Genomic DNA, 23,332 nt, shown 5'->3' on the forward strand with positions numbered 1-23,332 from the left:
CGGGATTTAAGGTTCCTTGTGTTTTGGTTGCTTAGCAAAAGAGTCTCTAGAGATGGAGAGTACATGAGATCTTAATGTGATTTTACAAAGTATTGATCTGGCTTTGTCGGCTATAAGTTTGAATAAAAGAAAAAAATTATGATAGCTCAATTATTAGTATAAAGTCATCTGACTATAATTAATCTTTAAAACATTAAGGTAACATTTGTTTCAAAGTTTGAAAATGCTTAAGATAACTTAGATAATAATGTACTAGTTAATTTTCAGTGGTTTCTTAAGTTATCATTTAATCCGACATCAACTTTATTATTTATGCTTATATATCACGACCCAAACCACTGAACTGATCAGATGGCCATGAAAGGTGCTTTTACAGCTCAAGTCAAAGGTCACAAAGATTCTCTTTTTAAAAACACTCTTTGTACATTGTTACAGAAACATAGATGAGATTGTACAGGAATTATGATTGGAGAGAGGATATAAAAATTATGAAGCGGAAAGAGGGAAACACTTTCCCCAAAAATAAAGGAGAGAGAGAACAAGATGAAGTCGAATGAAAGAAAAGGAAAGTGGAAAGCTGACCCCATTTTAAGTATATGTAATACACTTACTTTATTGCAAATATCTATAATAATAACAAGGATTATGCCGCTATGTGCAATGCGAAATGGTCACTAGCAACATCTTTTTAAGATACCTGCTTCCAAATTGGACAATCCACTAGTGAAAACATCACCATTCAACATTACCTAATCTGTGACTTGGCTTGCATATAAAGGATGCGAAAGACATCACCAATCAAACGGAATATTAGTGTAAACCCACTTTTGGTTCTATATAGCTTACAAGAAATGTTTATGCATAATACACAAGATATCATGAATGAATGAATGAAACCGCATTTTATATGCTGCAGATATCTGGTTTTCTTGTCAAACCCCAGAAGTATACCAATGGTGGAGAGCTCCCTCTCTATCTACTTAATACCAGCATCACATCAAACATTTCATGAGCATGGAAGCCTTGAATGCAAACGATCTGTTGAAGGATCAGACTGAAATATCAATTCCTGAAACATTGCCCTCGCTGTAGTGACCGAAACAACTCATTCTGGCTTGCTATTCATGGCTTCTGCAACCAGATGTTCATGACCTTCACTATACAGAAAGGACTCTCCTTTGATGCATCTAAATCAACAACTTTTGGAGATCAATTCCAAATATGTCAAGTTCTTCCTGCTGTATATTTCTGGAGCTAAAATGGGATGCAGATTCGTGAAAGGCAGCATATGTAAACAATGGCAACAGCATCCATCTGTGCAAAGACTCCAATCATAATCTAGATGGCTGTGATAAAAGAAATACCACAATTGGTTAAAGGTCGCACTTCAAGGGAGAAACTTTATGTCCATGCTTACTTTCATGAAGATATATGAATTTGCTAAACAAGTTGGAATAAGGAAGATTTCTAGGAACTCATACAAGGAGACATTCTCGAGAAAACAGTCAGAAGCAAATTAGCAACCTCAATGCACCATATTGACTTGACAAATAATATAAAAATAAAAAAGGGCAGCCCGATGCAGTAAGCTCCCGCTATGCGCGACAAGGGCCTATTGTAGTGAAAGAGAAAGATACTTCTGCTTCTACCTGTGCTTCCTATAATATGTAGTGATTTTGTGCGATACGCTAAGTTGCTCGGACAAGGGTGCGGGTGTCCGACACGGGTGCGGATCTAGAAGTCGGGCACTTCGAGATGTAAATTCTAAGGTTCAAGGATATGGATCCTAGTACGGGTGCAGGTGCGGGGATCCGGCTAAAAATAATTCAAAAAAATAAAAATATAAAAATATCTCTAAATTATGAGAAGTTTTGAGGAATATTTACATATATCTTGTAAAGTGTGGAATTCTTTTTTATTCTCAAGTTGTAGATAAATAAAGGATTGATTTCCTAGATAAGATGTGCTATTTTCTTCAATTTTACCCTAGTATTGGTTCTAATTCGGAAATCAAACTGTATCTTGTCTCGAATTTTTCCATCTGTCGTGGTCAAAGTACCCAAAATTGTTTGACCAAATCCAGTACGGATCCCATATCCTCACTCATACTAGTGTCGTGTCGATACGGGTGTGGCACATAAACTGCCGTGTCGGGGCAACTTAGGCGATACGAACGTTACTAAACTAAAATACATATACAACATACTTAAACATCTTAACATGCATTGCTTGATGATATATTTTAATCAATATCAACGTATCCTCAATTTAAGATTAGAAATCTAGCATTGTGACATCAAGTGTTCCCATTCCAAGAGAGCCATGCTGCAAACAAAAAGAAGAGTCTAATGTCTGCTGGTTGAAGCAACTTTTAACAAATCAGCTTTTGGGAATCAATCAGTTACAATCTAATACTTAGACGACAGAAATATAATTAACATATTTATTAAAGATTTTGCATCCACAATCAGAAGTGTTAGTATTTAATCAGGTCGCTTCTATCCTTAGGATTTTGCCTCACTGATTTATGGTTGAATCAGATAGTTTTCAACATTCTAAATTTGAAGCATCTTTTGGTCAAAAAGCACTTCGTTTGCAGGTTTGAGAAGTACATGGAACAGAATGTAGATGTGGATACATTATATTCCTGATCTAATAAGATGTGTTTTTTCTTTTTATCATATTAGACTACTTTCTAAATTATAAGTGAAAAACAAAACTGATTTAGTTTACAGTTTTCCCGTGCCTAGTCCCCCTCCCCCTCGATCTTCCCATTGGATGTCAGAGAACTACGTTAAAATACATCCAAGTTTGAAACCCCTCCTTGAACTAGCAGCCTTATATATCAAATCTTCTACCAAGAAGTAAAAAGCTACTAAAGGTTCATAAGAACAACTTTTTTTTGGTTAAAGGGGATTGAATAAATTAACAAACTAAACTGATAAAATAGGTACATCAGAGGGGAAATTTGCATCCCCCTGTAGAATCCCCTGTAAGATCTATATAATACACTGCTCCCTCCGGTCCACAATAAGTGACTTTTTGGCCTTTGGCATACCCCTTAAGAAAATAATAACTCCTAGAAAAAAAATAAGTATCTTGACTATATATTACCCTTAATTAAAATTTGTATATTGTTAACTTGACACATTGGAATATGTAAATAAGGGCAAATTTGAAAAACTACAGTTAATTCATTCTTGATTATGTAAAAAGGACACTTATTCTGAACCAAAATAAAAAGGCCAAAAAGTCACTTATTGTGGACCGGAGGGAGTACTATATAGATAAATTTAGCTTCCTCTGCACCAGAAGGTATTTATTCTAACTTCAGTTTCCCCAACTTTTAAATGGCTTTATTCTGAACACAGTTGATAGGAACTAAACTTATATCCAACTGCAGTTTGATACATACTTCCACAATTGTGTAAAAAAGTTATAAAATAATAGGGGCGAAATACATAAATAGCCCCTTTAAGTTTGTCCTCAAATATCAGACAAACACCTCAACTGAGCTCATTTTCAGTTAACACTTCAAGTGGCTATCAAGTGTATCAAGTAAATACCCGACCTAGTCAGCCCACATCGCCTGTGATACACATTCCAAAAAATTCTAAGAACCAATTAGTATTTGACACGTGGCTAAACAATTAAAATAAAACTAGTTTGTGGGCACGCGCAACGCGCGTGTACCCCTAATGAGTATTAGACTTTAAAAATAACATAAATATTACTATTAAAATATTTTTAGTTATAAAATGAAATTTAATTGTAAATTCCGAAATAATAAATGATGATTCTACTTAGCTAATTCCATAAAAGAAGAAATCTTACCCCATAAGTCCTTGGATACCTTAGATGTCAAGGTTCCTTTATTTCAGATAGTCCATAAATATAATAGCAAAGAAGCAAATACAAAAGAACCGCTCAAAGCAAATATCTCAATTTAATTGTAAAAAATATAAAAATGCAATTGGCGATTACAAGAATATCGTAATCATACGAATACAAGCTTTCGTGAAGCTTTTTTAAACAAAAAAAAATTAAGAAATCAAAGAACAAAATGATTAAGGATTACACATCCACTCAACATAAATTTATATCTTTGTGTGTCAGAGATATTTATTCATTACCTGAGGAGAAACTAACCACTTGCACTCAATTGCTTCACTTGCTGCATCCACAACTCTGTTAGGCAAAATTTTAGCATCTATCTTACACCTGCAACAAAAATCACAAATTGGGGTTTAAGATATCGATATTTTAAATGAACCCAAATCAAAAAATATAAAATTTTGAGTAATCAACGTGAATATATAAAAAGACAAAGTGGGGATAATTTAGTTTTTATCGTAGAATAGAAAGTAAAGTTATATCGGTAGATGAATTCAGATACGAAAATATAAATTCTTGAGTACTAAACTTACATAGAAAAAAGAATGGATATAAGCTTTTGCCCAGAAATAAGAGGTAAAGCTATGATGTGAAAGGTTATCAAGATGAGTCAATTCAGAAGGTGTCTTCCTAAGTTTTTAAACGGAAGAATAAATAAGTGTCCTTGCTATTTAGTGTGATTTAAAGAGCATAATAAAAGTAGGATGCCATAAATCAAAACAAACTAAACTTTGTATATATTAAATGAATAATTCATTATTTGTTGATCATTTGCATTCGGTAGATGAATTTGGCTTATATTAAATTAGCCAAATGAATTCAGCCTATTATTGAGTTACTCAATGCAACTCTTTACATTCTCCAACTTTTTTAAAACTTTATTAGAATGTGTAATTCCATTTTTACACAATTCTTTTTACTTTAGTAGTATTTGCTTGAAGGGTAAAGAAAGTCATTTTACTTTTAAAGGACAATTTGGTAATTCAGCTTTCACTTTGGGTCTTCCTACTTATAATATAGCATGATGATTAATAAAAAATCAGAAAACCTAATAAACTAGTAAATTACAAATCAGCCACCACCAGTACCCTACTTCTTTCTTTCTTCTCCGATGACCCCTCTCCCCTTCTATAGTGCTTCCCCTTTTTCCTTATTCAACTCTTCTTCCCCACCAACCACATATAACAAAATACTCAATCTTTTAGTCTAGAAGATAGCTTAATTACATAATTATTTGCGTTGTTGGTAGGTTGAATCAGGTTTTCACATAATTTTGCCAGTGCTTCTTTAAGTGCCCATTATGGATAACATTATTGTGCTTCATTTCTTACCATGCGGCGGCAGATGACACCGAACAAAACAAGTGGAGCTTCGCTACCAGTTGCTAAAAGACAAGTTAATTGGACCATGAAAATTTTCAAATTATAGCCTCAAAAGGGAATTGGAGAAGGTCGATTGCCAGAAATGCGATTGAACTTTTATGCATGATCAATGGCATTGTTATAGAGTGGTGGCTGTTACTGATTTTTTTTAAGATTGAAGGAGAAGAGGTGAATTAATGGCGGAAGGTGGAGCCGTGAAAGAGCTACTGATATTCCCGTGTTTAGGTCAAGAAAATTTGGTGATGGAGATGAATTATTTTGGGAGTAAAATGGAATTAATGTGGGAAAAATTAAAAAGGCAGTGGGATCCACATAAAAATTATGGTTGAGATGAATTCTTCGGTGAAGAAAGTGAAATTAACGTGGCCGAAAGTAAAAAATTATAGTGGGACCCACATAAAAATTAAGTTTAATCTGAAAGAAAAAAGAGGACAGAAAAACATAATAAGCTCACGCGCTCAACTTTAGGTGAAACACACTTGATCTGCCATGTCATCCTTAGGTATCTACCAGGCACACTTTTACCAAGTAGAGGTGTCTAACTGAAAATGGGCTCAGTTAAGGTGTTGGCTTGGTAGTTGAGGACAGCTTAAAGGGGCTATTTATGTATTTTGCCAATAATAGGTGTAAGCTAAGTAGGTAATACGAAGGCAAATTCAATATAATGCCATGCAAGCACAAGCCATTATTACTCAACCAGTGCCATTTAAGGAAAACAATAGTGGTGGATACAAATTACTAAACCAAGGAAAAGGAGGACAATGGACGAGAATATACCAGCATGGAATTCGACGTGATCTGTATTAGCAATCATTGGTGACACTAATCGTCTTTCACAGAGTTTGAGTGCACAAGCCTCTGAAACCTATTTGATAATTCTTGGTATGAATGAACTTCAGATGGAGGCACTTGTCTAATGGCGGCCTTCAGATGTTTCATTGTTATTTCAGAGGCATCAAGGCTTTCCTGATACCAAAAAAGTTAGTACAGACGAAAATATGCATAAACAGAAAGAGAGGGTGGGAAGATGTATAGACACAGCCACAAAAGAGTAAATTTACTTCAATTGCTGCAATAGCTGCTTCACGACATATCATAGATATGTCAGCACCAGTACAGCCGCTCGTTAGCCGAGCTAGGTCTTTAATGCATATGTCAGAACTGCATGGCATCTTCTGCAAATGTATGTGGAATATTGCCTCCCTGTCTTTTTCATCTGGAGGTCCGACATACAGCAATCGATCAAAGCGTCCTAACAAAAATTGCAGCACAAGCAGCAAACAAGGTATTGGTAGTAGTAGCAGAATTCAACATGAAAGGTAGTAGCAGAACAGAGGATTTCACCTGGTCTTAGAAGAGCAGGGTCAATCTTGTCTGGCCGATTTGTTGCAGCAATAACAGTGACATTAACTCTCTGGTGCAAACCTTTAACAAAAGAAAAGTAAAATTCCAGCTTAAAACGAATAGAAACTTTGACAATCAAGAGTTCCTCATACATAAAAAAAAAACTGAGACAATTTTGAACTGCTTTGCCACGTTAGAATCCTATTTCTACCAATTCAACTAAGCCATAGATTACGGGCAATGTTGGCATTTGTATTAAAGGAATTGAATTTTTAGTCAAGAAAAAGAAAATCATATAATGGAATGTCAGTGCCTTTCTCTTCCCCCAGCTACCCGTTAGTACCTCAAGTTTAATATGGAGATAAGAATCTCATGTTATACATGCTTAGGAATGATTTTAAACAACAAGATATTCAAGAAAATACGTCTCAAGGACCAAATCACTCTTGCAGCCCTCCGCACTATATTACTCCTCCAGCTATTAAAAGACATCCTTAGGCACCTGCTTCCGACGAGAACAAATAATGGCATTGACTCACTGATAAAAAAGAAGAAAAACTTATACACTCTACCATGTTAAAAGTGAATGACATGGGCGTAGTTACTTCATGCAGACTTCAAAAATCACTGAAAAGCCTTCTAAAACCTGAACGTATGCATCCCGAATACATACTCCTATGTGATGCTTGAAAAGTTCATGTAACATGTCTGTGTCTTGGCACTGCAACCTCAGCTTCAACCCTCCTGAACCTCACCACCCTAAACAGGTCATTCATACCCAACCCAAAAGTACCTGATTTTTTTAACATCGGAACTAGCACAGCAAAGGAAAAAGGCACAAAGAGAGGAGGCAGTGTCTAGTATATGGCATTGATCTTGATTCATTACTTAGAAATTCTTTCCTAACCCAATGAAAAACATAGATTGCCTAGTATATGACGTTCATCTTGATTCATTAATCTTAGAAGTTATTTCCCCACCCCATGAAAAAAGTAGTTACGTCTCTTTAAATTTTGAAGTGGGAACTTTGGTAGAATGGTAATCTGGTTTCATTTCAAATTCTGCTTAGTCAAATGACCACCAACTAAACTTGCTGACCTAAACAAACAAGATCACCCACTAATGCTCTTCAATATAGTTCAAGTGTTGACAGCTGAGAAGTCCTTTAAATGTGGAACACTCACCATCTAATTCAATAAGAAGTTGACTCATGACCCGGTCTGCCACAGAAACCCCATCACTTTCTTTGCCACGTACAACAGCAAGGCCATCTATTTCATCAAAAAATATAATTGAGGGAGCATTTGCCCTAGCCTTTGCAAATAAAGTCCTGACAGCTTTTTCTGATTCCCCCACCCATTTACTGTAAAGCTCAGGGCCCTTCACTGCAAGAAAGTTCAACCCTGCTTCGGAAGCAACTGCACGAGCTAACAATGTTTTGCTGCATCCTGGAGGACCGAACATCAAAACTCCAGTAGGGGGACGAGTGCCAATGCGCTTGAAAGCCTCCTGGTGTTTCTGAGGCCATTCAACAGCTTCTATGAGCTGCATCTTCACCTCCCTCTGTCCTCCTACATCATTCCAGCTTACCTTTGGAACCTCAAGTATAACCTGATATTAAGAGGAACCAAGTCAGTACAGGGCAGACTGCAATTCCAGATGTCTACAAATGGTCCTTAAGCAAATTTGTTGAAATAACAGGCAGCATGAAGTTCAAGTGGAAAAGCAGGTAATGATGATCAATTGCAAAGTATATACAGAATAAACTTAATTACAGGATGTGAGCATCCATGACCAAAACTTACATCATAACCCTACTGCACTAAATTAATCAAAGACAAGTTAAAAGTTGACCCTTTGCAAAAACCAACTCATGAATGCAATTTGACTGGGTTCAATCCCAGAACTGCTAGCTCGATGGCCAAAAACCAATAGAAAAATAGCCTGTTTTCTGAAACTTGTAATCATACAAATATCTGAATATGAAAAGCACATCAACATAGAAAGCATCACCAAACTTAATAACTATGTTTAACAAAAAAAAACTCTAAACACGTAAAACATACCTCTCTCATGGCACTTGGCCTTATTTTCATTCTAGCCTTTTCAAAATCCTTATAAGTGATCCTAAGAGTGTCTGTTTGTTCCATGCAAGTAAAGTCTCTAGGAATATCTGATGAGATACATGCTTCTGAAATAGATGAAGATGCACCCTCGAAATCACAGTCAGAAGAGAGGTCTTTATTATCTCGCAAGCAATGGGTACCATTCCTGCCAAGGCGTCCATCAAATGCTGGAATTGAAGGTTTACTATGAGTATTGCCAAAGCATGTCTTTGACTCAACATGTTCACGAAGACAATGCAAAGCTGCTTCGTTGCACAGAGCAGCTAGATCAGCGCCCACAAAACCATGCGTAGCTGTTGCAAGGTCTTGAACATCCTTTTCCAGAAGAGCATGTTCCATTTCACTCATCAGTGTATGTAGTATTTCATACCGTTGTCTGGCAGACGGTACGCCTAAACATATTTTTCCATGAAATGAGAAAGGGTCATATATCACATCAAAAACATGATAGCTAACGCAAAAAAATACTGACTATGCTCAGCCGACTCGCAGCAAGAATATGAAGAGTAACAGCAGCAATGACTGGTGGATGAAGTGACAGAATTTTAGCATCGAAATGTCTTGACCTCATTCAATATTACATGTAGGAACTCCTTAATTGCGTTCAATTACCATCACAATGTTGAAAATGAAAATAGGAACCAACAAATAAGTTGTACAAGGGCAGGGAAGGCATTCCATTAAAAAGAATATCTCACTATCAGTACGAAAAGAAGCAAAACAACAAATTGATACAGGAAAAGTCAGATCCTGTACAGAGACGAGATACTACAATAGGAGAAGAAGAATTGACACGTAATGTACCACAATAGGAAAAAAACATATCATGAGCATTCGCAAGAGTTTCCTTGTCTCTGTCTCTCGTTCTTTTTCTTTTATTGTTTCTCTAGTGGGGATGAGGGGTGGGGAGGAAGTAAACCTCCTTTCTTAGGAACTTGAGAAAGAAGATTAAATAATTCTAAGAGCGTCCAACAATTTCCAGTAGATATCGAAGAGCAAAAATATAAGAGGCAAGAAGCCTAGACTACACTAGAAGAAGACAACAACAACAACAACAACAACAACAACAACAACAACCCAGTATAATCCCACTAGTGGGGTCTGGGGAGGGTAGTGTGTACGCAGACCTTACCCCTACCCTGAGGTAGAGAGGCTGTTTCCAATAGACCCTCGGCTTCCTGCCTCCAAGAACTCCCCACTAGAAGAAGACACAATCAGCAAAATCTTTATTCTCTCCGAGTCTAATAGACTTAGCTTCTTTTTTAGGCACAGTACAATTTTATTGACCCCATTTCCTTCAGTAGCAAAGTTTCCACTTCTGGAAACTCAAATCAACATGGAATTACACTAGATCACTTTCTCTGTGATATGAGATCTCACTTGCTTTTAACTGTTTAAACTATTATTTTCAACATCTCGACCTAGCTACATGCACAATTTAGACTTTATGCTTAATCTCAAATAGGATCATTTAATGGAGGTACCTGCAAACATACATCAAGCTCAGCTCCTGGAATCATCCCCACCCAAAGACTTGGTAATATTTGTCAAGGAGAAGAAAGACGGGAAGAACCAACAAATAGTCATGTAAAACCAATATGGCGACTTTGGTATAAGCACGTCTAGAATCTAGACTTTAAGGTTTTCATAATTTAATGTCTAGTCCATTTGTGAAAATGATTAGGTCCCATAACAATAATTTATAAGGAGATTTTGTAGTGACCTATTTCAATTTCCCTGTCAAGTCTTCCAGGTCGTCTAAGAGCTGGTTCAACACTGTCAGGTCGATTGGTTGCAGCAATAACAAGTACTCCATCAGCTCTTCTTATTCCATCCATCAAGTTTAACAATGTAGCTACCATTCTTTGGGAAAGCTCTTCACCTGCATCTTTACGAGCAGGCGCAATGGCATCCAACTCATCAATGAAGACCTGTAAATGAAAATGGCTCTGGGTTATGGAAAAGTTAATCAATTGACACTTGATATCAGAAAGCTTATATATTGCAGAAACCATGACCAAGATTTGTATTACAGCAAAGATACAGATATCAAATTGACTTTTTATACGGCCAAAGAAAAAAATAAGGTTGGTTAACTAAATTTAGTGTCAATCCCATAGTTTAGACATACTAGGCTATGCCAATCTCAGACACCGTTATCCATTTTTCCATCTGCACAGTTTACTATCTGAGATAGGGGTGTTCATGGTTCGGTTTGGATCGGTTTTTTCCTAAAAAAAAAAACAAACCAAGTTAGTCGGTTCTTAAAAATGCTGGAACCAAACCAAACCAATTAAGTCGGTTTTTTATCGATTCGGTTTTTGTCGATTTTTATCGGTTTTTCGGTACTTTCGGTTATTTATCGATTTTTTTCTTAAATATGAGACATACATTATGAAACACATATTCCGGCGACTACATTTTCAACGTTAACACTATCAAACCAATTGCTCTTTGAGAAATCTATCATTTACCAAGATATATTAATGATAATTGAATCAAATAGTGATGAATAATTTAAGTAATCAATGAAAAATCAATTATTTTTAACATGAGATAAATTCTTGTACTTAGCAAAAGAAAACTACCAATCAAACTAGAATGTAAAGGCAAAAAATTAGATTATTGTAATAGCAAAGAACTAGACTAAAAATACAAACGACTAATATGTACTATAACATTTAGAAACTTTATATAAAAATATATATATTGTAGGCATATAAATTTTATCGGACATAAATCCAATAAAATAACATGGATCATATTTTAAATGAAAGATATATTAGGCCAAATAAATATTATGGGAATATAATTGAATTAATTATATAAGTCCAATACATATGGGTTAAATAAATAGGTCCAAATCTATTGGGCTAGCCCATTTAATTGGGCTAAAAGTGATGAGCTCACTTCACTAAGCCCAAGATCTCATCTTCCCAGAGGCCCAATTCGGTGCCACGTATCAAATGACATAGCACGCCAAATCAAACAAAATAGCCAATAGGATCATGCCACGCGTCAAAATGACAAGGCATGTCAAGTCAAATTAAAAGGCCAATGAAACCGTGCCACATGTGCAAATGACATGTTCTGGCCAATCAAATGCGGCATTGTCACTCTTCAATCTGATTGGTCGGAAAGAGTTTGTTCTTATCATAACTCTTCCCTCCCACAACTATAAATAGGGGTTTTCATAATTCAGAAAAGACACCAGAAGTTATAACAAGAAGCAAGAGAGAGCTCGTGGATCAAACGCCGCAAATTTCTCTACAAGTTTCAAGCTTCAAGCAATCAAGTTCAAGTTCAAGAAATCAAGTTCAAGCTCAAGAACGAAGAACAAATCCAGATTCAAGGAGTACGAGTTCAAATCAAAGTTCGTGCTAGTTGAATTCAAGATCATCATTCGTGGCAACAACTACATATTCAAGATCAAGCTCAAAGGCCTTTGAATTTATTTACTATTGGAAAGAAGAATCAGAGGATCCATAGAGATTGTACACTCATATTATTTGAAATTAAATACTACGATTGTTGCATTATTTTTCGGTCTCAATTATTTTCTTGACGCAATATTGTCTACACATATATATAGGTGTAATAATAAATTTAAATAGCTACTTCTATAATCGGTTTGGTTCGGGTTTTTTCAGTTATTTTTTTATTAAAACCAAAATCAAACCAAATTTGATCGGTTTTTTACAAAACCAAACCAAACTTAAAAAGTATTGGTTTTTTTGGTCGGTTTGGTTCGGTTTTCGGTTTGGTTTGGTTTTTCGGGTTTTTATGATCACCCCTAATCTGAGGCAATAGAGCAACTCCTATCTTCTGTACTAGAGTCCAATACCCGCAGTAATCAAACATCATATAGCAAGTATCCAAGAATAACTTAATGGTGTCCTATGTGGACACCTAGAACGAATCTGACACAGCAACATTCAATAATCTCTATGGTACCTTCTCAAAGAAAATCAATAATCTCTACATATTGTGTATCTTGAAGGATAATGAGAAGTCCATGCAACATAACTTGACAATGATGGGACACTGCTTCCATTTTTTAATTCCGTTTAAAATCTTTTCTTGTAACACTGCTTTCCATCTATTACCAATTTGCTTTTACCTATTCAAAAAAGAATATTGCTTTAGGAAATCCACGAGTTGTTTCTATCAGGAAAAAAAGTCCATTCAGCTGAAGGAAGCAAACCATAATACTAGCTTGCAGAGCTCAAATGTTAGCTTAGAGATTCTGCTGTAGCACTGACGATTCCAAATATAGCCTATCATAATTTATGAATGAGATATAATCAAGAGTTACAGCTTCATGAACTACCCAGGTGCAATGCATTTCTAACAGGAAGATCTAAACTAGATATAAGATTCATGGCTCAGGACTAAAACGTAGTACCTTCAAAACCGATGCGAAGTAATAAAAGGAACCACCAAAACTTTTTGATAAGGTAAAGATTAAAGGAACCATTCATACATTTCAAAAAGATTGTTTTTTTAAGAATACATTTCAAAAAGATTCTTTCCTTGAGATCACAAGAATTGATATCTCGTTGTGACTTCCTACTACTGAAGTTCTATTTTCCATTTTGTTGGCATTACACATTAAGACACTTTAAGCAGTGAGACTTCTATTTCAGCTATTGTGACAATCGAACTCAAGCAAATTTACTATTTAAACAGAAGATATCTGAACTGTAAAAAGTGAGAAAGTAAACCACGGCAGGAGCTGCTTGACTCGCTGAATCAAAGACCTCGTTCAATGCCCGTTCACTTTCGCCATAATATTGACTAATTACTTCAGGCCCATTGACGGAGAATAGGTTTACACCAGCTTCATGAGCACATAATCGCGCTAAAGCAGTCTTTCCAGTTCCAGGTGGGCCATGAAGAAGTACTCCCTTTGTAGGCCGTAAACCCATGCTGAAATATTGACAACTGAACATCAGCATATGATAGAAAAGCAATACGACATGGACATTTTCTACATAGAATGATTTTGTTATATTGGTGTAGTAAGGAAGCTCAATAGCAGTGGTCCTGCATCAGAGATATGCATTTGCTTTCAGAAATTCCAACGATTTTCCTAGAGAACAAATTACTCTTCCCCCAAAACAGAAAGGAAAAGCGGAAAGCTGCTTATTCAATTTCTGGCAGGAAATTTGAAAATATATTCATGTTATTATCAATGTGCTGCAACAACGGTAAATCTCACAGTAACTGTATATCAAGCTGAAAAAAGGGACTAGTTGAAACAAAAAAATTCCACCAAATAAGTGAACATTTGTCATACTGCACAAAGAAAAATTTAAAACCCATTATCGTAAAAAGGAGAATATTTCAGCACAGAAATTTTATGTAAATCGAAACCACTTTTTAAGGGAAAAATTGCATATATATAGGTTCTGAGTCCAAATGCCATTAACCAAAGTTATATCCTTCTAAAGAAAAACCTGACATTTACATTAGAAAGAGAGCATACCTAGCCATAGTACCTTTCACAGCTGATGATATTATTATGTCCATTAGAACTGCAAATTCTTCAGAAAGACCACCCAATTTTGGGTAGTCAACTCCATCCTTACTGTTGATATTTCTATGTTGAAGCTCTGACGGTGATAATCTTCTAATGGGAGTTCCCATATCAGTATTCTGGGGTAAATGTAGAACTACTTTTGTTTTGTGATCTACAGAGAAAGCAACATTCACATACTCCCCCAAACTCTGTTGAGGAGAAGCACCTGTAACTTGGAAAAAACACAGCCTTGAAAGCAGTGGGACAATCACAAGATTTCCAGAGAGTAAAATACGAGAATACAACCACGAAGCTGTACAGGTTTGTACAAGTTTCTTTGAATGCTCATCTACCAAAACTTCTCTTATATTGAATATGTTGCTAGACGTGCCACCTACATCAGAAGAAATTGACACTGATTCTTGATCCTTGGGCGTATTGAACTCCCTGGTGCCAGGAGAATTAAGTCTAGAATGAGAGTGTAATGGAGTCCTTGGAGATGAAACCCTCATAGACTCAGCTCGACCATTTATTGTTTCAGTGGTTGAATATCGAGGGGATATGGAGCTGTTTATCACAGATTTTCCATTACGAGATACCAGCAACAAAGATAGTTCCTCGCATTTACTAACGGAAAGGGAACTAACTTTTTCATTGGACAGTCGATTGCTTCCATTTGCAATACTCCTTATGGTATGATCCCCGATAGGATGAACAAAAATGATTCTACCTGAGGCAGGAGAACCCATACTCCATGAGAGGCTTGAAGATAATCGTGCTCCATCTTTTAAAACCTGCAAAGAGATCAATGTCAAGACAGTGAAAATTCTGTCATTTGGTGTTAGAATCCAACAGAACCTCTCTTTAAATACTTTCGAAAGAATAAGTATTTAAAATAATACTCAGATTCAACAAATATTATAAGCTAACATCAGGTTCAGGAAAAATATTATAACTATTTCATGAAGCCTAATAATCGCTCTGGAGCATCGCTGTGTTTTCATTTCAAGTTCAGGATAAAATAAACACTTAAACAATCTCCAGGTTCATATGCTTATTTGCCAAACTAAGTAACAGAGACTGGACAGTAGAGAAAATGGAAGAACGAAACAAATATTTGCATCCAAACCTTACAAGAAGGGAAAACAGTCGCAAGAGCAAAGAAGTTTCCTGTTTCATGAGCCACGTTTTCTGTATCCTCAAGCCCAAAATGCCTTGTACACTCATCTACTAATGAGCTAAGCAGGAAGTTACTCGCATTTTTCCTCGAAGAAGCAAGGGACACCTGTTAACATTGGAAAGTAAAATAAGATCAAACTCTATGAAACCAATAAATGTTTTAACTCCATAGTATTGCTGAAAATTGATTACACGCACTTAAAATGAACTTATGCAGCACATCCATAAATCTACTAACAAAAACATGTGCATAGCACCCGAAAAGCACATCCCTTGACAACGCCGCTTTCCCAAATCACAAACCAGCTCAAATATCTAATTTTTTATAAGAAATATTTCCTTAAAATTTATGTTAATACACACTTTTAAAAACTTTTACTGCCTCATTTTTCCCTTATTCACGCGATCCATATCAGAAGCTGCTTCGTCAGCAAAGTTGTGGTTTGGACTTTCATGATGTTTGTAATATGGTGTCACATGGCCAACATCTTCTGTAAGATAATTCCTTAGACAGATGTGAAAGGAATAATGAATGCAGCTCTTTTTTAATTGTTCTCATGAACATATTCTTTCTGTTGAAAGAGGCTCATATAAGTTCTAAGTCGAGCTTAAGTCATAAACTAAGGAAAAATATAGAACTCAAATTACTTACAAACAAATTAAAGTCTATTAACCAAATTCAGGCACAACAAGAATTCTTTATATCACAAAACACACAAACGCGCGCACACACACACACACAACACAAAGACGCGCATACACACACAACACAAACACGCGCATACACACACACATACACACACAAGACACACACACACACACAGAGAGAAATTCATATGCATATTTTAGACGGGAAAAAGGCAATATTTTTGAATTAGAACAATAGAGATGAAAAAAAAAAACAAATTTTACCGATACAATGGAGCCAGGGGAAATAGAAGAAGAAAGCATGGAAGATTCGGAAAGCCAAATCTTACACCCTTTCGTATCCACAGTTTCAACAGCATCTTCCGAAATTCGGCCAATGAAAGCTGTTTTCGAAATCAAAGACGGGAACTTTCTAGAAGCTTCTTCAAGACGGAACCTTCTAATCTCTTCTTCACTGAATTCTTCACCGTCCGATGAAACTGATGGAGTAGTAGTAGAAGTAACTTCTGATTGTGAAAGTCTTGATGCTGATTTTTGATTCTTCTTCTTTGAAGGCATTTTCAAAATTGAATAAATTATAATTAGAAACAAAAATTGATTTTTTTTTTTTTATGAAAAAAATTGTGAATTGAATTGAATTTCTGTGTGTATCTGCTGCTGCTGCTCCAAGAATTGGAGGTGCAATGCTGTTTAAACCCTTAACAAAGGTTTGGCACTTGGGAGATAGAAGTGTAAAATACTATTCCAGTCCCTAACTTTGTTCTGGATTTGCGCTTTTGTCCTCAAAAACTTCTTATTTTTCAAATGGATCGTGCCTTAGCATTCCCTTTCTAGTTTCGTTTTTCCGTTTTCTTCTTTCCTTTATTAAATACTTCCTCAGCTTGACTTTATGTCCAAGTGTCACTAATCTAAAATTGAAAACAAACAAATTTAAATCTTTAGAGAAAAGACATAAGTTTACGGGCGATTATGTCCTCTTATGAATTTAATACCGCCTTGATAACACATAATAAGTGTTGTTGTATGATGTATAGTACACACGTCACGTGTCTAAAGTTATTTTATTTATTTATTTCCACTTATTTCGTTATTTTTTTCAACTCTTTTTGTGTGTGTGCGCGTGAGAGAGAGATCTTCATCACCACATACACCATCATAGAAGATCCATCATTTTCACCTTTAAAAAGTAGGGGAAAAACTCCTCGTCGGAAAAATGATGCCGGCAAATCCCAAACTTTTTAGCCAGTTAAAATCTGTCAACTTTCGAATAAATTTTTGTCCAAATGGAAAAGCACTTTCAAATTTCAATACACTGTAACTTATCAATGGCTTCATAGTGAGTTATTGATCCTTAGGCCATTCTATGCTCTTCCCTCTATCAAAAGACCCGGGAAATATTTTACAAAAATCAAGCTCATAATTTGACGCTAAGTAAACTAATATGTATCATCTAGAACTCAACTCAAATAAAGTGAAATTCAAGAATCATGGTACAAGCAAATATTTAGAAATTAGCTAATGATTTCAACTTCTGCATTATTACTCCTTTAAGAAAAAAAATACTACAATATTTTAAAGAGGCCAAATTATACCATTTATTCATTTTGGTTCAACGAATGAAATATTACAAAAAATAAATCAGAAACACTAGATTTTTTTAGCTAGTAGAAGTTGGTGAATGGCATCAATATGGCTATATATGGGTGGGGGAAGTACATGTAGTATTGTCATTGGCGGAGCCACCTCATAAGAAGGGGTGTCATTATATAAAAAATAGGTAGGTAAAAATATAAATTATATATACTATATATAGACTCCCATTAATTAATTTTCTGTTATATTTACTTTTATATATTTTGACACCTCTTAACCAAAATTCTGACTCCGTCACTAGGCATTGCAACTGAAAAGGTGGTGGAGAGTATTTCTACTTGGGTAAAGAAAAAGTAGAAGAGAGAAAGAAAAAAAAAAAAGAGGGGATGGTGGCAGATACAATGGTGTATGGCGGAGAATGGAGATACGGTGGTATCTTGGGCGGGAAAAGAGAAAAAAATAAGAAAAGAAGAAGTAGAAGAAAAAGGGACGCACAATCTTATTTTGTGAAGGCAGAGAGATTAGTTCCAAAACTCTTGAATCAAAGAAAAGTACAAAAGCAGAGATAAGAAAATGTGATTTTCTCAACATAGAGGACAAAGTGATACTGCATTGCCCCACACCGTAGTGAGAAATGTTTGTGCATACTTTATAAACAAAGCACAGGAAGTAGAGTGACACTGGGCTCAGTAACGCGGGCCTGTAACCCAAGTGGGAGTAATAAAGTAATGGAAATAGGTTATTGTGAATTAACCATAATGAATTGTGCCGAGCTCACGATTGTATGAAGGTCCGGTACAATACTCTGGCAAGTAGAGATAGAGATATAATCCCTACCCGTTTGGGTATTGTTATCGGCTGACTTAACAGAGCAGTCGTGGGTACAGTTCACCGCATTGGGTGGGCATTAAGGACTGGATCTCATATTTGCGTTGGCTATGGCCCAATTCCTTCTGGGCTCATAATAATTGGACCATTACTTTTGTAGAAATAACACGGATAGTTATTTTAAAGGTCGAATTATATGATTTAAAGTGCAAATACTCGATATCATGAATCAAGAATTCCCGGTGATATACATCGGTGCCTTAGGGGAACAGCTCCCAAAGCTGATTTCCTTTAAGTTGTAGGATTCTTCTAAATTTTGTTTATTTTTTCCCAGCAAACTATCTTGTAACTAAGGATTGAAAAATTTACATGTCTTTGTTAGCTTTTCTTTTGCCCCATTTTGCTTTTTCGTTTACGCTTTAACTCAAGTTCTTCCTTTTTATGGTAGCAAATATAAAATTTTGTCTGAAATATTTTAGTTTATGTCTTTCTTTTATAGCAGCAAATATAAAATTTTGTCTGAAATATTTTAGTTTATGTCTTTCTTTTATATTTCTAGAGGTTTCTTACATATATATATATATATCAGATAGAAAGAGGGAAAGAGAGAACGGATGAGAAATGATTCGGCCAACCCAAAACAACTGTGCCTCCTTTCATTTATACTCGGTATAACCCGGTACAAGTTCAAGTTTTACAACCGAAAAGAACAATTGGGTCAAATAAAATCAAGGCAAAATTTTTGAAAATTTTACCTCCTATAGCAAAGCTTTGCACTCTATTTATTATAAATAAAAACCCTTTTAAAATATTATTTTCTATATCTACCTTTTAGTTTTTATAGCAAAATATGTATTTATGATCACTTCCTACTATTAAGTCATTAAATACGTTGTCTAATATTTTTTCTCTCATTCTTTCAGTTTATTCTCTCCCAAAATCACGCATAGTATCTTATTTCTCCCTCCACGATCTCTCTCATTCTTTCCTATATGGACCAGAAAACTGGTTTCCTCCAACAAACGACGAGCTTTTCCATGATTTCCATGGTTATCACTACTCTTGAGCCATGAAAACAGTGAGCTTTTTCATGATTTCCTGCAAGTTTTCTTAACATTCTTTTCAAAATTGTTCTTTCCCAATTCCACATGACGTGGAGGCGTGACACCAAAATTTTTCCCTTCTAATTCATGATTTCTTGCTTCTGTCAAAAACTATGAAATTGTGCAAGTCGTAAATCATCAACACAGATTTTCACCACTCACCACTAAAGTTTTTGGCCAGTTAAAACTTTTTCTTTTTCTCTTCAACATTTTTTAAAAAAAAATATTCACCATTGTTAGGTTTTCTACATAATACCTACTAAATCATTCAATTTCGAAGGGCCATCTTTCGATTTGCAAATCACTCAAGAGGAACATGTATTTGTTGGTTCATCAACAACCATTAAAGCCAAAAATAGAACAAAAATACGCAATGGCCCTAATTATAGATATATTTATATGTATTCGAGTTTGCATACATTGTTTTTTAGTTTCTACAACGGGTTTCTCTTCTTGTATTTAGATGTATTTATATGTATTTGAGTTCTTACAACAATATTTTTAAATACATTGTTAGTTCTATCATTTTGATGTTATTCATCAATTAGTTATGCATTCAATCTAACTGTATTCATCTGTGTTTTAAACCTAACTGTATCCATCTGTATTTAAAATAACAATACAGTAAAATACAGTAAAATACTCTCAATACAAATAGAAAATCAATGAATACAACCAATGATATATACTCAATAAAGCAGTAATACCATGTATTATGAATAAATAAAATATTGTGAATACAAAAATAAACTTGAATACATTAAACACAACTGTTAGATACAACAGAATACAAGCACTATGTTTATTATTAAATATGCAGCCAGAAGGTTACTATTACATGTTATATTTGGCATAAATACATGATGTATTCATATACAGAAAATCGAATTTCAAAATATTTCTGTAGATACTTGTATCATTTTCAAGCAGAACCTCGAACAATGTCAGGGAAAAAAAAAACTTGAATTGTATCAGGAAAAAAAAGAGGGACTGAAACTCTTAAGAATGCTCTATTTTTTTATGTTTAGCGTCTCATAAATCTTTTCATTAATTAGATTGATAATGTTGTGTGTTATAATTGATTTAGGTGAGTTATATTAGGAGTGTATCCCGTTAAATTAGCAGCTTTTCGTTATTAAACAACTTGAGAGACCTATTATTACGTTGTATTCATGAATGCATGGTATGAATACATGTGAATACAACGGCTGACAGCTGGACTGCCCTATTTTTTAGCTGATTTTTGCTACTGTATTCATAAATACGGTAGCTCGAATACATCGAATACATTACCATAACAATTGAAAGATAGCCACGGAAAATAATTATGTATATGATAGCTATAAGAAGGTAATAGCCACTAAACAATAGTCATTTCTGAAAATTCCTCAAAATTTATCGAGAAAACTACTTACTATAGCCACTTAAAATTTTAATAGCTCATGTTTTTGCCCATTGACACAAAATGGCCCTCCGGTCCAAACATATTACATCTAATATCCCGAAATGTCTATTTTATATATTTTTTGTATAGTGACAATCTATTTTGTATATTTTTTTGTATAGTGACAATCTATTTTGTATAGTGACAATCTATTTTGTAGTATATATTTTGTATAGTGACAGTCTATTTTGTATAATTTTTGTATTTTATTTTTTATTTTTTTATATATATATATATATATATATATATATATATATATATTATAATATACCAATATTCAAAAGAAATGCTCTCTAGTCTAATACATAATCTAAAATGACTTTTAAATATTAGCCTCATATATAATTTTTTATGAAAAAAGTTGGTCCAAAAAAGAGATTGATAAAATATTCATGTTTGATATGCACGAGTTGCAACAGAGGATAGGGAGAGTAATTGATACTTGAGGGTCAAATGGGAGTCAACCCTCTAAAACAGATTACAAAGAGGAAATGACAATGATCAGAAAAGATATTGTTGACTTCCATGGTGAAATTGAAGGTTTCAAGAATTGAATACAAGATTTGTCAAATCTCAGTCGTTGTAGTATTAATATTAATGGTGCCCAGGCTCCAACTTCGACCTCATCACACATCATGAAATCGAAATCAAAAACCAGCTAGTCTAACCCACTGTGCTCGATCTCGTTGACTTTAGATCTGGACGTAAACTCAAACACCGGCGACTCTCCATTAAATTCAGCGACTCTTTCTTCTCGTTTTATTTATTGTTTTTGGGGCTTTTGATATTATGAAAATCTAGATCTAAAAAGATGGTTTATTTGCTATTTGAATTTCGGCGACCGTGAATTTTTCGGCCACTACTGCGAATGGTGAAGTTTTCCGGCTAAACCATTTTGGGCCGAAAATCATTTTTCCAATGAACCTGTGTTTGTGCTTGTAAGTCAGATGTATTGTTCGGTAGCTAGCCGTTATAATTGATTTTGGGCTATAAAATGCATATTGCAATTTGTGGCTAGCGGCTGATATTAGTTTCTAGCGGATAGTCATAAATGAAGTTTGCTCAAATTTATCCGAACAATTATATTGCTTAAGAAATGAAGAATAAAAAAGGAGTGAAATAGGAGGTCATGTGTGCTGAAAATAAAAGGAGTGAAATACGATAAGTTTCCTCTCGAACAGAAACTAATCTTAGAGGTTATCATAATGGTATTGAGAGAAGCTAAGAACTGCAAATATAAAATTTTTGTATTAGTATGCTATTTTATGTCTTTCTCACATATTTCTTGCCTAATAATTTGGAGAAGTTGCATTTATGAGATAATTTCGGGGCAGAATGTCTTTCAGAGGCATATCATAATGGTATTGAGAGGAGCTAGGGGTGTCAAGCGGGCGGGTCGAGTCAAAAACGGGTAATTTAAAAACTAATAAATTATCCGACCCGACCCGTGGTTGAGACGGATAAAAAACGGGTAATTTAAAAACTAAATCCGACCCGACCCGTGTTTGAGACAGATAAAAAATGGGTTATTCGGCGAATAACATGTATATCCATGGCTTCTTGAATATGAGGAGAATTCCTAGTCTCCCAAACTTGAGGAACCCCCATTTGAGGCTTTACAAATGTAAAAGTTAAACACATTAGTTATCAATATCCATTTGATTAACCATTTTCTAAATGGATAATATAATTTTTATCCATATTCGACCCGTTTTTAAAAAGTTCATTATCCAAACCATTTTTAATGCATAAAATGAGTGAATAACTGTTTTCTTTTAACCATTAGTTATCAATATCCATTTGGTTAACCATTTTCTAAATGGATTATATGGTTTTTATCCATATTCGACTCGTTTTTAAAAAGTTCATTATCCAACCCATTTTTAATGCATAATATGAGTGAATGATTTCTTTAGCAATTTATATTTTTGGCAACAGATTGATGAATTTTATGCACTATAAAGAGTTCTGCAATTTTCAAGAACCTAAACTCCTAAACTATAGTCATATGGATAAGGTTCTTATCCATATTCGACCTGTTTTTAAAAAGTTTATTATCCAACCCATTTTTTAATGCATAATATGAGTGAATAACTGTTTTCTTTTAACAATTTTGCCACCTCTAAGAGGAGCTAAGAATGATTTCTTTAGCAATTTATTTTTGGCAACAGATTGATGAATTTTATGCACTATAAAGAGTTCTGCAATTTTCAAGAACTCCTAAACTATAGTCATGTCAACAGATCTATTTAGCCAATTGAAGGACTCCA

At 34.8% G+C, this 23,332-nt stretch overlaps 1 protein-coding gene across 4 annotated transcripts; it reads right to left on the reverse strand.

The window, feature by feature from the left end:
• Positions 1-810: 810 nt before the first annotated feature.
• Positions 811-16,783, reverse strand: LOC107824745 (calmodulin-interacting protein 111). Of its 4 annotated transcripts, none has more exons than XM_016651552.2 (12): positions 16,359-16,782; positions 15,397-15,552; positions 14,235-15,061; positions 13,471-13,675; positions 10,470-10,677; positions 8,687-9,138; positions 7,805-8,231; positions 6,621-6,701; positions 6,338-6,528; positions 6,054-6,242; positions 4,134-4,221; positions 811-1,346 (listed from the first exon to the last, which is right to left on the reverse strand). In XM_016651552.2, exons 1-10 carry the CDS (start codon positions 16,650-16,652, stop codon positions 6,099-6,101), a joined length of 2,985 nt encoding a protein of 994 aa, XP_016507038.2. In that variant the 5' UTR covers positions 16,653-16,782; the 3' UTR covers positions 811-1,346; positions 4,134-4,221; positions 6,054-6,098. The 4 variants fall into 4 exon arrangements, with proteins under 4 accessions (XP_016507038.2, XP_016507039.2, XP_016507041.2 ...); XM_016651553.2 differs by having other exon boundaries at positions 15,402-15,552; positions 16,359-16,776; XM_016651555.2 differs by lacking the exon at positions 16,359-16,782 and adding an exon at positions 15,645-15,751 and having other exon boundaries at positions 15,402-15,552.
• Between the last annotated feature and the right edge of the window lie 6,549 nt (positions 16,784-23,332).

The sequence above is a fragment of the Nicotiana tabacum genome, chromosome 24, assembly GCF_000715075.1.
Source record: "Nicotiana tabacum cultivar K326 chromosome 24, ASM71507v2, whole genome shotgun sequence".
Lineage (NCBI taxonomy): Eukaryota > Viridiplantae > Streptophyta > Magnoliopsida > Solanales > Solanaceae > Nicotiana > Nicotiana tabacum.

Excerpts from the sequence above, each read along its gene's own strand:
- LOC107824745 (XM_016651552.2), bottom strand. The coding sequence starts at position 16,652 with ATGCCTTCAAAGAAGAAGAATCAAAAATCAGCATCAAGACTTTCACAA. Across the intron at positions 15,553-16,358 it reads CCCCTGGCTCCATTGTATCG|GTGTCCCTTGCTTCTTCGAG; the intron begins GTAAAATTTGTT and ends CAATGTTAACAG. Across the intron at positions 6,529-6,620 it reads CCCTGCTCTTCTAAGACCAG|GACGCTTTGATCGATTGCTG; the intron begins GTGAAATCCTCT and ends AATTTTTGTTAG.